Below are 16,338 nucleotides of genomic sequence, written 5' to 3' on the forward strand. Positions count from 1 at the left end.
CACTTCTTCAAGTTAAGCTGGAGGCCAGCATCGGCGATGCACTTTAGGAAGCGTTCAAGTCGAAGTAAGTGGGAAGAAAAGTCCGGTGAAAAGATAACGATGTCGTCCAGATAACACAGGCATATCTGCCATTTGAGGCCGCGCAAGATGTTGTCCATCATTCTTTCAAATGTGGCAGGCGCATTACACAGTCCAAATGGCATCACGGTGAATTCAAATAAACCGTCAGGTGTGATGAAGGCCGTTTTCGGACGGTCTGACTCAGCCACTGGCACTTGCCAGTACCCGGATCGTAAGTCTAAGGATGAGTAGAATTCAGCGCCTTGGAGGCAGTCTAGCGCGTCGTCAATACGGGGTAGCGGATAAACGTCCTTGCGTGTGATCTTATTAAGTCGCCGGTAGTCCACACAAAAGCGAATTGTGCCATCTTTCTTTTTTACCAGCACTACAGGAGAAGCCCAGGGACTGTGCGAAGGTTGTATGACACCGCGTTGGAGCATGTCTGCAACTTGCTCAGCGATCACGCTACGCTCCGTGGCGGATACACGATACGGTCTGTGGCGTAAAGGCGCATGGTTGCCGGTGTCGATGTGATGGACAACAGTGGAAGTACGGCCTAAGCGAGATTGTTGTAGGTCGAATGACGTGCGAAAGCGGTCTAGAAGATGGACGATCTGGGCGTGCTGCGCTGGAGTGAGGTTGGGATCAATACTCTGGTAAAATGCTGGGTCACACGGCGGCGTGGGAGGAGAAACTTGAAGGGCCAGAGCGTCAACCGGAGGAGAATACGGGTCGTCAGGCACATCGTAAAGGAAGCTTGGTTCGATTTCGTCGGCATAACCAAGACACTCATTGTGGACTAGCCTGGCAGGGCAAGGAAACAGGTTCGATACATAAAGTGCGCTCGAACCTTGTCGAATGGCAAGAAGGGCAAAAGGAAGCAAGAAAGGATGGCGGCGAGCAACAAGCTCAGACGGCGTGAAAAGAACTGTGGAGTTGGAAAACCCAACGCAGGAAACGGGTACAAGTGCGGCAGAGTATGGAGGAATCTCGGTGTCGGCGGTGACGAACACACGACTGGAAGTGTCATCAGTATCTTCAAAAACGTTGGTGCCGAATGGCGACAGCGCGAGTTCAGCACGGGCACAATCTATAACGGCATGATGAGAGGACAGAAAGTCCCATCCTAAAATCATGGCATGGGAGCAGCGAGGCAGAACAACGAACTCAACATGGTATAAAGCGCCGCTTATAACAACACGCACGGTACACTTCCCTAAGGGTTCAATCGGCGCAGCGCTTGCTGCACGTAAGGAAATGGCTGAATAAGTCGTCGCGACTTTTCTAAGGGTAAGACGAAGCTGGTCCGAAATCACTGATATTGCTGCTCCCGTGTCTACAAGCGCATGAACGGCAATGTCTTCTGCATAAACTTCAAGGATGTTCGCAGGAAATAAATGAGGTCTTGAGGAGTTCGCTGAGATCGCAGTTCTTGCCTCTGGAACTGCGGTCTTTAGTTTTCCTCTCGGATAGCTTCAGGACGACGGATAAGCGGCGACAGAGAACGCCGACGGGGAGACGGAGACCGACGGGTATTGAAGGGTCGGGAAAGAGGAGACGAGGCTTCGAAGGGCTGAGCGGCGGTAGCAGAACGGGACGGAGAGTCGAAACCGTTACTTTGTGCCCTCGGAGAACCCGAAGGATACCATCCACGCCGGCGGCAAAGCCGTGCTACATGCCCAGGTAGGCCACACGAATAACAGATAGGCCGATTGTCATGGGTGCGCCATGGATTAAGAACAGCGGGCGTAGACTGTCTGAAATATTGGCGAGGTGGGCGCACGGGCTGCTGTGGCGGCCAGTAGCTGCTTGGGGGGGCAGGAGAATATGTTGCAGCTGCTTGCGGAGGTGATGGAAAGGCACTGGTAAGTCCGGATTGATTACCTGCAGAAGGAGGCCTTGGATTGGCGACAACGGCAGCGTACGTAAGTGGCACAGGCGTAGGAGGCGGTTGATGAGCAAGTGGTACTGCGTTAGCGACTTGTTCTTGTATCAGGTGACGGAGATCTGGAGACAAACGCGGCTCTGAGGCCGGAGCGACTGGCAGAAGAGAGAGTTGGCGCGCCACTTCTTCTCGTACAAACTGCTTGATGCTGTCGAAAAGTTCTGAACTGCAAGGAGCCGAAGTGACGCCGTCACTCAGAGCTGAAAGCGCGACGTCCGGGGCGAGAGCTCGGCGCGTAGAAAGCCGCTGTTTGCGCAGCTCCTCATAGCTATGGCAAAGCGCTATGATGTCGTTGACCGTCTGAGGATTCCTTGCCAAGAGCATTTGGAAGGCGTCGTCTTCGATGCCTTTCAAGATGTTCTTGACCTTGCCATCTTCGGTCATAGCAGGGTCTATACGCCGGCAGATGTCAACTACATCTTCAATGTAGCTCGTAAAAGTTTCGCCCTTTTGTTGGGCACGACAGCGAAGCTGTTGTTCAGCCCGAAGTTTGCGCACAGCAGGGCGACCGAATACTTCTTGAAGTGCTGTTCGGAATGCTGACCAGGTGGAAAAGTCAGCCTCATGGTTGCGGAACCAAAGATGGGCGACCCCGGAAAGGTAGAAAGGAACGTAGCCAAGCTTGTCAGCATCAGACCATTTGTTGTGGGCACTCACTCGGTTGTATGATGAGAGCCAGTCCTCGACGTCATGATCGTCAGTTCCATTGAATATGGGAGGATCCCGTTGGCGTGGCGCACCAGGACAGATGACTGGAGGCGGTGCCATGGGTGGCGCGGTAGGGCTAGTCTCCTCAGGCATGGGAGAGGTGACAGGGATCGTTCGGCTTCGGAGTTCCAGGTTGGCAATAAGTCCAGCACCTTCCACCAAATGTCGCGAAGCACTTTGAGCAGTAAGCGTTCGCGACTAGAACGTTGGAGCAGCGAGAGGTAGTGTAGCCGACCGAGCACCGAAACAAGGTTGTTCTTTCTCGTCGTCGTTGTCCCTCTCTCTTAGCCACAGCCCCACTGTTCCCTATTTTACAGTACAATATATATATATATATATATATATATATATATTGCCACGACAAACTTGGTGACATTCAAGTTGTGCGCCCTTTGCATTGGGCACAGTGCACGCCGTACAGTGATGATGATGTTAATCAACAACAGGCAGCGATCTTCGTGGCACGGGCAGCCAGTTGGACCCGGCTCGCATGCGCCACGCGCACGAGGTGTCACGCGAGAAGAGGAAGACGTTTTTCGAGCCCAGTTTGGGAACGCGACTGCCGCGGATTCCTGCCGGACCGCAGTGACTTTTACTTGTGGGCACAAGTTCGCCTTTAATAAATACCCTTGTTTTATTAACATCGTTACATTTCTGGTGGAGGTGCGGGGTATGAGTCGAAGCCCCACGAACGAAAGTCAGCGTAGCTCCGACAACCCACGAGTCCATCCCGTTGAACTGACACCTGTACACCAGCGGACCAGCCGCCGTCTTCGAGGTGACTCGCCCGAATTCGGCCCTCTTCTCTTCTTGCCAAGAGAAACTCCCACAACGGACGCCGCCACAATGACTACCCAGGTAACACCGGCACAGCTAGTCGTAAGCCAACCTCGCAAGCCGCCAACATTCCATGGTGACTCGTTCGAAGACGTGGAAGATTGGTTGGAACTGTTCGAGAGAGTGGCGAGCTTTAATGAATGGAATGAGAGACAGAAGCTCCGTAACGTCTATTTCGCGTTGGAAGACTTCGCAAAAACGTGGTTTGAAAACCACGAACCCTCTTTGAGCTCTTGGGAGGAATTTCGACGACAACTGCTAGCAACGTACGCCAGCACGGATCGTAAAGAAAAGGCTGAAATCGCACTTCAAGCCAGGAATCAGCTCACAAACGAGAACGTGGCGATGTACATCGAGGACATGTCCCGCCTGTTCAAGCGTGCTGATCCCACCATGAGTGAAGATAAGAAGCTGCGCCATCTCATGCGTGGGGTAAAGCAGGAACTCTTCGCAGTTCTCGTCCGCAACCCACCGCGCACGGTTGCCGAGTTCAGGTGTGAAGCAACGACCATCGAAAAGACGCTGGAACAGCGGGCTCGGCAATACAACCGTGAGGCAAGCTGCGCACCTGTCCATGTCTTCCCTGGAGGCCTGCCAAATGACCTGGAAGCCCTGCGGGAGCTTGTCAGGTCAGTGATCAGGGAAGAGCTCAACAAGTTTCAGACACCTCAGGCTCCAGCTGCACTATCTATCGTCGACGTTGTCCGGGACGAACTCAGGAACGTCATACGGGATCCAGAGCGTGAGCCACAGCCGACGCGGCGCATCCCAACGTACGCCGACGTACTCAGGCAACCTGCGGTACACAGTAGTGGAGCAGTTGCGACGACCGTTCCCTACCCGTCGACAGTACAAAGTGCACCTCGTCTACTGGAACCACCGGCTGCCTATCAGCCTTTAGCACGTAGTGCACCTCGTTTTGTGGAACAAAGGCCCCGGAAAAGTGACGTCTGGCGTGACCACGAGCGTAGGCCTCTGTGCTTCCACTGCCGAGAAGCGGGTCACCTGTATAGGTTCTGCCCGTACCGTCAAGTTGGGTTAAGGGGTTTTCCCTTAAGCGCACCATGCCCCCGAAACGGTGAAAGGCCAGCGGAGATCGAAGAATACCTGTCGACGCGCCAAAGCCCCGTTACTCTTCGCCAACGTCAACCACGATCACCGTCACCCATGCGCTACCGATCGCCTAGCCCACGCGCGTCTCCAAGATTGCCTAGGCGTCGTTCACCAAGCCCACACCAGGAAAACTGAAGCAAGCGACCTGTGGAGGTGAGGCCGCTGATAACCAAAGTTACGAAGATCCTCCAACGCGATTCCAGTGCGGTGACGAGATAATTCCAGTCTACAGGTGCAGGAACGAAACGATTACGTCAGATTTGCGGTTGATAATAGATGGATGCGAGCTGAATGCCTTAGTCGACACCGGCGCTGATTATTCGGTAGTAAGCTTCAAGATGGCGAAGCGCCTTAAAAAAGTTGTGACGAAGTGGACTGGTCCGCAGATACGGACGGCAGGCGGCCATCTTATTACGCCCCTTGGCCGATGCACCGCAAGACTTACGATAAAAGGCTTCACTTACGTTTCTGACTTTATTGTACTGCCAGAATGTTCGCGGGAACTTATATTGGGAATGGATTTTCTACAAGCTAACGGTGCCATAATTAACCTACGTAGGTCCAGTGTATCTTTCTCGACAAAACAAGCTATACCTGTGGAAGAATCGGAGGAGCGACGTCTCGCTGCACTGCGCGTCGTTGACGATGACGTAACTGTGCCGCCACGCTGCAGTATAATGGTTCTTGTGGAGAATGAAAGATTTTCCGACCGCGAAGGCATAGCCAATGGAAACATCGAGCTCCTTTTCAACAAAGGTATTTGCGTGGCTCGGGGCCTTGTTCAGTTAAGCGATGGCCGTGCAAATGTCGCACTTACAAATTTCGGTAATGAATTCCAACACATCGCACAAGGAACAGCTATTGCCTATTTCCACGAGTTCTGTGAAGCGACCGAATTATGCAGCCTAACTACGTCAACTGCCCTGACAGGAACCTGCAGTGTCGACAGATCCATTACCGTCAACCCGAGACTCCCTGAAGCCCAAAAGAAACAGATATATGCCCTGATAAAGGATTTTTCTGACTGCTTCTCCACGTCCTCGAAGGTACGGCGCACGTCTGTTGCGAAGCACAGAATCATAACAGAGGACGCCACAAGACCGGTATGCCAGCACCCGTATCGAGTGTCACCAAAAGAAAGGGAGATCATCAAGAAGCAAGTAGAGGAGATGCTTTCAGATGACGTTATTCAGCCTTCCAGCAGTCCATGGGCGTCTCCGGTAGTGCTGGTTAAGAAAAAAGATAACACACTTCGATTCTGCGTCGACTACCGTAAGCTGAACAGCGTAACCAAGCGGGATGTGTACCCCCTTCCGCGTATCGACGATACGTTAGATCGGCTCCGATGTGCAAAGTTTTTCTCCTCCCTGGACCTCAAGAGTGGATATTGGCAAATAGAGGTGGATGAACGGGACCGTGAAAAGACAGCATTCGTGACCCCTGATGGCCTCTACGAATTTAAAGCACTTCCATTCGGCCTTTGTTCCGCACCCGCAACGTTCCAGCGAATGATGGACTCTGTGCTTGCAGGATTGAAATGGCAGTCATGCTTAGTGTATTTGGATGATGTGGTCGTATTTTCCACCACATTTGACCAACATCTAGAGCGCCTGCGACTAGTATTAGAAGCTATTCGAGCAGCAGACTTGACAATTAAGCCGGAAAAATGTCAATTCGGCTTCGATGAACTTCGGTTTCTCGGACACGTCATCAGTGCTGAAGGCGTTCGACCAGATCCCGAAAAGACAGCAGCTGTTGCGAGGTTCCCGACACCCACGGACAAAAAGTCAGTGCGACGTTTCTTGGGTTTATGCGCATACTACAGAAGATTTGTGGAAAACTTTTCAAACATCGCTGAGCCCCTTACAATACTGACAAGAGAAGATCAACCTTTCATGTGGAAAAGCGAACAACAAGACGCCTTTGACGAGTTACGGAAACGCCTGCAAGCTTCTCCAATCCTTGCCCATTTTGATGAGACAGCCGACACTGAGGTCCATACCGATGCGAGTAACGTCGGCCTCGGTGCCATACTAGTGCAGTGGAATAACGGCCAGGAGAAAGTAATTGCTTATGCCAGCCGTAAGCTCTCGAAAGCAGAGACAAACTACTCCGCAACCGAGAAAGAGTGCCTTGCAGTCATTTGGGCAATATGTAAATTTCGGCCCTACCTATATGGTAGACCATTCAGAGCAGTCAGCGATCACCATTCGCTTTGCTGGCTGGCGAATCTCAAGGATCCATCCGGACGACTAGCAAGATGGAGCCTTAGGCTTCAAGAGTATGACATTACTGTCGTATACCGATCGGGGAGGAAACACAGCGATGCCGACTGCTTGTCACGCGCACCCGTCGAGACAACTGTGTCAGAAGAAGAGGATTTCCCGTTCCTTAGCATTGTTGACACTTCACAAATTGCTCAACAACAACGAGATGACCCGGAATTGCTTCCGCTTATACAGCGCCTGGAGGGACTGGACGTTCAACTGCCGCGTATTTTCTCTAGGGGGCTATCCTCGTTCTGTCTGCGAGGAAGTGTCCTCTACAAGAGAAACTTCGAGAACAGCGAGACAAAGTTTTTACTTGTCGTACCCACATCTATGCGAGAAGAAGTTTTGCATGCATGTCACGATGAGCCGACGTCTGGACACATGGGCGTGAGCCGTACAGTCGCCAGGATTCGTCTGAAATATTACTGGCCCAAGTTATTAGCATCAGTGCAGCACTACGTCAAGACTTGTCGCGAGTGTCAAAGGCGCAAGACTCCATCCGTAAAACCGGCCGGCCTCCTCCAGCCAATAGATCCACCAAACGCCCCATTCCAACAAGTCGGTATAGACCTCCTTGGACCCTTCCCAACATCATCTTTAGGCAAAAAGTGGATAGTTGTGGCCACGGACTATCTGACCCGTTACGCAGAAACTGATTCCCTGTACAATGCAACGGCTGTCGAAGTTGCAAAATTCTTTGTCCACAATATCGTGCTCAGGCATGGTGCTCCCACAGTTGTCATTACCGATCGTGGAACGGCCTTTACTGCGGACCTAATGAAGTGCTTGTTGCAAATGACACATACTGATCACAGGAAAACTACTGCGTACCACCCTCAGACAAACGGTTTAACTGAACGCCTTAACAGAACACTGACCGACATGCTTTCGATGTATGTCGACGTTGAACATAGGCTGTGGGACGAAATTTTGCCATACATCACCTTCGCATATAATACGGCCGTTCAGGAAACAACACGAGTCACCCCGTTTGAACTTGTATTCGGCCGAGCAGTAACCACAACTTTGGATGCTATGTTGCCGTTAGAGGCAGAAACCCATAACTCATCTGACCTAGATGATTTCTTGCAACGAGCCGAGGAGGCACGACAGATGGCAAGGTACCGAATACGCCGCCAACAACGCATCGACTCCAGCCGGTACAACCAGCGCCGTAGTGAAGCTCACTACCAGCCCGGTGACAAGGTGTGGGTATGGACCCCAGTGCGCCGCCGTGGACTGTCTGAAAAGCTTCTGTGCCGATACTTCGGCCCTTACGAAATACTTCGTCGTATAAGCGACATCACTTACGAAGTGAAATCCGCTGGACACGAGAGCCCAAGACGGCGCAACTCCACGGAAGTTGTGCATGTTGTCCGCATGAAACCCTACGAGGAGAGGTCATGAACAACAACAACAACAAAAAAGTGAGAGCCCACAGGAACCCCTACTTCGTCTCACGCATCGGGCCGATGCGCCAAGGAGGGGGATAATGCCACGACAAACTTGGTGACATTCAAGTTGTGCGCCCTTTGCATTGGGCACAGTGCACGCCGTACAGTGATGATGATGTTAATCAACAACAGGCAGCGATCTTCGTGGCACGGGCAGCCAGTTGGACCCGGCTCGCATGCGCCACGCGCACGAGGTGTCACGCGAGAAGAGGAAGACGTTTTTCGAGCCCAGTTTGGGAACGCGACTGCCGCGGATTCCTGCCGGACCGCAGTGACTTTTACTTGTGGGCACAAGTTCGCCTTTAATAAATACCCTTGTTTTATTAACATCGTTACAATATATATATATATATATATATATATATAAGCATAAGAAGCCAGCAGCCAGCAACCACGCGAAGGACCGACACAGGGGAAATTACTTGTACTTACTACTTGAATGAAAGAAATGATAAATTAATAGAAAATAATTACTGGATCAAAAAACAACTTGCAGCAGGCGGATAACAATCACATGTCTTTGCATTACGCGTGCGATGCTATGCCAATTGAGCTACCGCCGGCACCATACTCCCATGCGCTTCCTTGGGTATTTATGCGTTGCTCCTAGAACTAACCCTGGGAGCCTTATCCAGCGTCACCACTGGCAACATTGGCGGCGGATGTGGAACTTTCTGACGCAGGCGTCATGAGTACGTGATCTTTTTGGGTGAAGGCAACTAGTCCATATACTCACACGTGCTGCCTGAGCGCATCAATGTGGCCGGAGTTGAGACCCTCGTTAGTTAATGAACCTGAAGAAAGGGGGTAAATTGGGGGACCTCATATCTATTAAACATAGGATAAGATTCCAACAAACAAAGACAAAAGCGAAAACACAGTGGGAATTGCTTGTATCTAATATAGGAATTCAAGGAATGATACACACTTTTGATAAATAATATAAACATCGCGATATGCGTGCGATGTTTTCCTTCTCACACACACACACACACACACATATATATATATATATACATATATATACATATATATACATATATATACATATATATACATATATATATATATATACATATATATATATATATATATATATATATATATATATATATATATATATATATATATATATATATATATATGTATATTCCAGGTAGTTTTCAACTTGTTCACATTTCTCTCTTTACTGCAGTAGCTGTGCAAGAGTTGATAGACCTTACGGAATTGTCACGGTTTCCCACTATCTCACGTGCCTTTGGTTGCATTTGAATAGCCATTTCCTAGGTTGGGGATCTGATTCATGTGTAATCAAATATGACAGAAATGCTCAAGAACAATGCCAGGTGAATTGTCTTTGCGCTATTGCACCTTTTCAGTGGGCTGGAACGCCGGCAACGGTAGGCACGAGCGAAGTATGAGACTGAATGTACTACCTCGGCAAAATGTGCTCCCTGGTGACATCCCCCGTTCCGCATCCGATGTCCAGAAACTGCTGATCGGGGTCGCTAGCAGGTTCCTTCCACTCGAACGTGCGTAGGAATTCGAGGAATGGTTTCTTGTTGAGTGCGATCTTGCTTGCATATGCACCTGCTGCGTCGTTTGTCATGAACGGGCCAGCAGCGGCGGCTTCAGTTACCGGGGAGGAAGTAACTGTCCCTCCAGTTGCTTGTGCGGGCATTGTAACTGCGTGACTGAAAATAGAACACTATCATTATTTTAGCGTCGGCATTTCGTGGAAAGTAGGAGCAACGCTTTTTGTACAACTTTGTAAGGAACTACAGCACTAAGATATTTATTTTCCTGTTTGTAAACAAAGTTAGAGTAATATTCAACAATTCTTCTATAATTTTCATTGCAAGCACGCGGCTGAACAAGCACTTGAAATAGCTTACGCGCATTTGATCGATGGAATAAACGTACGTTATAACGCATAAGAAATGTCGTGCGGCAAGAGACGAGTAAATATTCTGTAAATGTTTCCCACACATTGTGGGAATGAATTTTTATGAAGCGCTTTGCTTGCGATTATTATTTTTGTCCACTTTAAGAACGTCCGTCAGTCTGTCAGTCAGTCTAGCCAGTGACTGAATTTGCCTGCTGGCTTCGGCCACTAGGTAAATGCTAGTGGCCGTGATGACGTCATCGTCCGTCCATCGTCACTTCTTTCGGCATTTCTCCAAGTTCGCCTGTATGTCTTGAAGTTTCAACACCCTTTTCATGTAAAAGGTTCTATTTAGGTCGCTTATCTTTTAGCGCAAAATGCCTATTCAATTTTGCTGACTTTAGCATTGGATATTGTCGACTTGTTATACTCCGTACCCAATCATCAATTGATTTGCGTAAAAGAAAAATACCCACGAAAATTATTAAGTCACGTTCATTAACGAATGTACCATGTCTGTCAAAAGCTTTATGAACTTCTTAGCTCCATGTCAGTTCCACCTTAGTAGCCTGAGCAGAGGGGAGGAGATTTACATAAAAAATCTGGTACTAGCATTGGTTCTCGATTCGCATCAGTTCTTTGCAATGTTTTTTTTACTTGCTTCGATAGGGTAATGAAAAAAACAATGTTCCAGTAGCTAAGTTCTTTAAATACGTAGGTACTTATCTTTTGCTAGCTGACTGTAATTCTCGGAGCAGAAAACGACTAAAATAATTTTTCTGCTCGAGCAAATAGGCTGTCAGCTCAGTTGCACGCATAATAGTTCCGCAATACAATTTGCTACAGCTTCTGACGGGCAGTGTATTTTCATACAAGTAATTTATAGTGGTCCTTTTCTCCGAGAACGGAAAATGTTAATAAATTATTCTGTTTTTCGTTCTACGGTGCTGAAACCAGGTTCACTGTCAGCCTACTCCGTTTTGTAATCACGAAGTCGTGTCATGTTTCTTTTTTCCATAACAGATTGCTACATCACAGGCAGCTGGCTATTTAAGTACGCTTTCGGGTTCGCTGCCCAACAGTTCTAAGTATAATAAAAGCAAGATAGGCTCCCTACGACTTTACAAAAAGACGACAAAAATTTGCCGTAGCGCTTTCTTTACACGCTCTCTCGCATAAGAGGATAGAAGTGTGCAAAATATTTAATGTGCTGTTTTTTTCCTATAGCCGTAAATTCAAGCCACTTTGGTTAGTGCGTCATAAAAACAAAATGGAGGTTATTGAAAGAAAAGGTGGCGATGTTAAGCATGCTAATTTCTATGTTAATTGTCGACGCAATCTTTTCTACTTCATTCCTTCGGCTTCCAGCGAGGTATAGAACGGGCAGGCTTGGCGCTACTTGAAGAAGCACCTGCTTTCCTTTTCCTTTCCCTTTTGTTTACTCCTCTCCATGCTGTTCCTCACGTATTTCTTGCCTTTGTGAGTAAACATTGAGTTACAGTCTGCGCTGGTTGTGTCTCGTTCGTCTTTAGTGTGTGTGTTTGCGCTTCGAAACAACCATTAATCTATACTAAGTGGTGTGAAGTAATCTACGTGGTATCAGTTCATGGTTGGATTCATATTCACCAATTCTTCCCCTGGAGAAAACCGCATCAGAAATCGAATTCTTAGGAATGCAGACGAGGAAACATATAAAACTCTGCTGCAATACATGAAAGAAATATGGAAATCTCGACAGGTAACACAGAACTGGAAGCATGCAAAAGTTATGTTGATTCCAAAGCCGGGGAAAACGCTAAACTTGGATAATCTTCGCCGAATTCGCTTGTCATCATATCTCCGAAAAACAATGGAACACATCATAATAAGGAGACTTACTAAACAAATTAAAAAGAATGGGCAAGTGCCACATACTATGATAGGATTTATATCGGACCTCTCAACACAAGACTTCATACCACAGCACTACCATAGAATCATAGATCCGCCTGAAGCCCCTATACTGGATACCAGAACAATACTGGGACTGGGTTTAAAGAAAGCGTTTGATACCATAACCCATATTGCAATTATAGAACTTCCCAACTTAAACGCAGGGCATACGACATACAGATATATTGCGGATTCTACCCTCTTCTACCCTCAAAATCGTAGGACTCAAGGTGAGCACTGTGAGCATGGGTGGCAAAAGCAGGCCTCAAGAATCGGTGCCCTCGCCCATGTTGTTCAACAGTGCACTCATTAGGCTCCCGAGAAGACTCGAGAACATCCCACGCCTAAACAACCACTGATATGCGGTGTTACATGCGGATGGTATAAGGCTGTGGGTGACGGGTGGCACAATGGCGAAATCGAGGAGACCCTGCAGAAAGCAATAACTACGGTCACGACATATGTAGAGCCGAGAGGACTCTTGTTCCGTAGAGAAATCTGAGCTATTCATCAAACGAAAATATAAAAGATGCTCTCAAGCCTCCAACCAACAAGGTATTGCTTTGGAAATGAAAGGTATATCCGAACCCCAGGTATCATGCCTAAGGCTACTGGGATTATCCATACAAAGTAACCACAAAAAAAGACCAAAACCCAACGCTTAAAGACATACACGGCACAGGTGCGCCGGCTTATTTGGAGAATTTCTACAAGACACACGGGCATGAAAAATAGCAAGTTCTTTCGACTGGTACAAGCCTTTATCATCTCCCGTATAGCTTCTAGGGCGTCATTCTTCAATTTTAGACATACCGAGAAACACGTGATTGACAGAAATATAAGGAAAGCATTAAAACAAGCATTATACCTTCCTCCAAGCATAGCAGACGAACAGCTATCAGGCCTAATATTACACATACACTGGACGAAATTATAGAAGCACGCAGAACATCACATTATCAACGCGTAACCCATACAAAGAGAGGCTGGATAACAGTAAAATAAAAAAAACCTGGCAATGCAATACCATACGCTAATTAGGAGAACTATTCCACCGGATATCAGGAACACCTTAATAATCCCCCCACCCATCCCAAAAGACTTGCACCCACCCCATAACGCAGACCAACGCAAAGCAAGAGCTCAAAGTCTCATCAAGGTGCTCAAAGATGCTGAAGGTGTGGCCGATATTGATGCCGCAAAGTATCCGTCACAACCAGCCATGCCCTTTGCAGTTCTTACGGGCACAAAATATCCAGACTGGCACTCAAATAGCCAGACGGAGAAGAAGCTGCAACAGCTTTAACACACGCATCCACAACTACATTCAGCTGCAGCCAGTTGTGCCAAAGCACTTAGATCACCTGAAACATACCGAATTTTTATTGGAACGCCTACTACCCGCAGAAGAAGTTTCACTGATTTAACGCCAAGCCATGCAGGAGTAATTGGGACCAATGCTGCGCACGACGTTGCGTAAGTATCAACCGGGACAATCACTTTCGTCGCCCATCTCTCTCCTGACAAAATACCCCCGAAGGAAAGCAAACAGTACTACGCACTCCAGAACCAACGCCTGATCAAGAAAGAGGAGCTTTCCAATAGGAACAAATGGGAGATCGAATTACTACTTCGTAGAACTCCTCGGATGCTATCGAAATGATCGATACAGATACCCTCCTTCTGACAAATCCTTAAACAAACATCAAGCAACTGCATGGAGACTTCTACAAATAGGCACCTTCCCTACACCACTACTCACGCACCTAATACACCAAGACGCATACGCATCCCACTGTAAGACATACACGCACCGCCTGCAGACCTTGATCACATATGGACAAGCCCATCAGCTCTAAACAACATCAGACACAGCATAAACTGCAATCCTAAAGTAAAAACCCCTGAGCAGCGGGAGGCTATACTGCTCAGCGAATACCCCGAATACCAGTTCTGGGCTGCCCGACAAGCGGAAGACGCCGCTATGGTTCATGTCCTAGCCTGCGTCTGAGGGATAGGCGAGCTTTACGGAAGTAGCCTCCCAGCCCCAACCTTTCGCACCCGGCAGGGACTTCCAATAATGATGTGTGATCTCTCTCTTTCTCTCTAAAACATTTTTCAGGTGTGTAGATAACAGGGTGAGTTGGTGTGTGCATATATATATACTGGCGACGGTGACGCCTCCAACGTCACCGTCGCCAGCTACGTCGTTGTCCCCTTACGTTGTGGTTGTGCAACCCGAGGATGCGCAAATAGAAGCGTAATTGACGTGCGGGACCGATTGCGCCCAAGTTGAGCAGTGGGTGGGGATGTACGAACGTGTGAGCAGAATCAGCAGATGGGACCCTACGCCTACTCTAGCCTAGTCTGTTGTTCTTGTGTTCATATAGGAGGTTGTGGCCAAGTACTGCACCAGGGTGGCCAATCCTGCTCTGGGGAGGGAGTGCGTTACCGGTTCTGGTCACCGGGATCAGGCCACACTCCAGGCCTGTTTGCCGGCACCGGGATTTGAACCACGGACCTGTTGCGCTCGAGGTGGGTGTTCTACCTCTACGCCACCGCTGCACTCTCCTACCGGTTCTACCTACGAGGCACGGCAAAGCTGTGGTCCAAAAACCACGAAGAGGACCTAACCAGCAAGGAAAATGCAGAGAAGTTGACATAGCTGTTTGGAAAACCAGCCGGCCGTAAAATTTCCGCAAATCAGGAACTGGCATCCCGTGCCCAATCCCCCACGGAGTCTTATAGCTCGTATATACTGGACGTGCTGGCGCTTTGTCGTAAAGCCGATCACGACATGACAGAATCTGAGAAGGCCGGGCACGCTTTGAAGGTCACCGCTGGCAACGCCTTTAATCTGCGCATGTGAAAAAGCTGATCGACGGCTGATGCTGTTATCAAAGAGCGCCTACATTTCGAGCAGGCAGAAAGCCGACGGGTCTTGCAACCATTCGCCATACTTCCCAATACTGCTGCGACATCGACGTGTGAAGATAAACCGGCACACCAGCATGCGTCGCCATCAGAGGACGTGTCTGCGAATCGTTCGACGTGAACTGGATACGATGGCGCCCACAGCTTTCTGCTTGAGTAGCCCTGATGCTGCCCCTTTTTTCAGTTCCCCTCGTACGAGCCATCGTTCTCCAGGAACTTAAAAGCATTAGCCTATGTTCTGTCTTTGCAGACACCGCCCCAGAGGCAAGGAACGCCCTTCTATTTTCGTTCCACTCCGACTCCGACGCTTCTCTCCGTGTTATCGCAACCTGACTGAGTGGAGAACTGGGGACGACCAGCCAATATGTCTCACCTGTCGCCGCATTGGTCATTTCGCCCCGTACTGTCGCAACACATCCCACGCCAACCAACCTGAGCCGTATTGATGAATAAGCCCGCAATGTTTACCCCACCGCCGAGTCTAACAGCGCCGACAACTCTGCCTGGAACACGTAGTACAGTCGCTAACCATGGCGCGGCGATGATGAGCGACTAGCTGTATTCCCTCCGGGACCCGACAGGACAGCTTTGTTGCTAGGCATTGCGGCTCCAGCAATTAGCGTTCACCACAAAGACGTCGCTCATCTTCCCTTTCGCCGCAGCCACGTTGCCTTTCGTCACCTGCGGCTTTTGGCCGCACCCTTTCGGAAAGCGAAGAAATGCAGCACTTTGGGGTAGTGCTGCATAGCCTGCTACTGTAGCAAATCCTCTGTCTGTGCCTACAAATAGAATTGTAACTGACGTTAAAATAGACACCGTACCTGTTCAAGCACTCCTCGACACTGGAGCCCACTTTTCTGTGATGAATGCTAGCCTACGTAGACGTTTAAAAAATGTACTCACTCCAGCTGCTGCCCGAGTGCTTCGTGTGGCCGATGGCGAGTGCTGGTTGTTCTTGGAATGTGTGCTGCGCGTTTAAGTATAGCCGGCCACCCTACTTATGTTATCTCTGCTGTGAGCGATAACTGCCCTAACGACGATATCATTGGATTAAACTTTTTATTCAATCATTCTGCGCTCCTCGACTGCGCAAACTGCGTTCTTCATTTGGAACTGCCTCAACTTGCCGATCCCCGAGCATCGCCCCACCGCACGTGTGCTCGCTTCACGATGCGCGTCTGCCGCCCTAGGCAGTTACAT

General features: G+C 49.0%; 1 protein-coding gene across 4 annotated transcripts in view; it reads right to left on the minus strand.

Moving 5' to 3' along the window:
- Positions 1-16,338, minus strand: part of LOC135912575 (juvenile hormone acid O-methyltransferase-like) — a 100,168-nt gene that overhangs the window by 63,662 nt on the left and 20,168 nt on the right. For 2 of the 4 annotated variants that reach the window (XM_065445073.1, XM_065445095.1), the window contains exons 1-2: positions 16,042-16,127; positions 9,824-10,081 (exon numbers count right to left, since the gene is read on the minus strand). In XM_065445073.1, the coding sequence (XP_065301145.1) occupies positions 9,824-10,068 (245 nt within the window). In that variant the 5' untranslated portion in view covers positions 10,069-10,081; positions 16,042-16,127. Of the gene's footprint in view, positions 1-9,823; positions 10,082-15,959; positions 16,128-16,338 lie in introns of those variants that run through there. The other 2 variants (XM_065445086.1, XM_065445079.1) reach the window with 2 other exon arrangements.

Source organism: Dermacentor albipictus, chromosome 1, assembly GCF_038994185.2.
Source record: "Dermacentor albipictus isolate Rhodes 1998 colony chromosome 1, USDA_Dalb.pri_finalv2, whole genome shotgun sequence".
Classification (NCBI taxonomy): Eukaryota; Metazoa; Arthropoda; class Arachnida; order Ixodida; family Ixodidae; genus Dermacentor; species Dermacentor albipictus.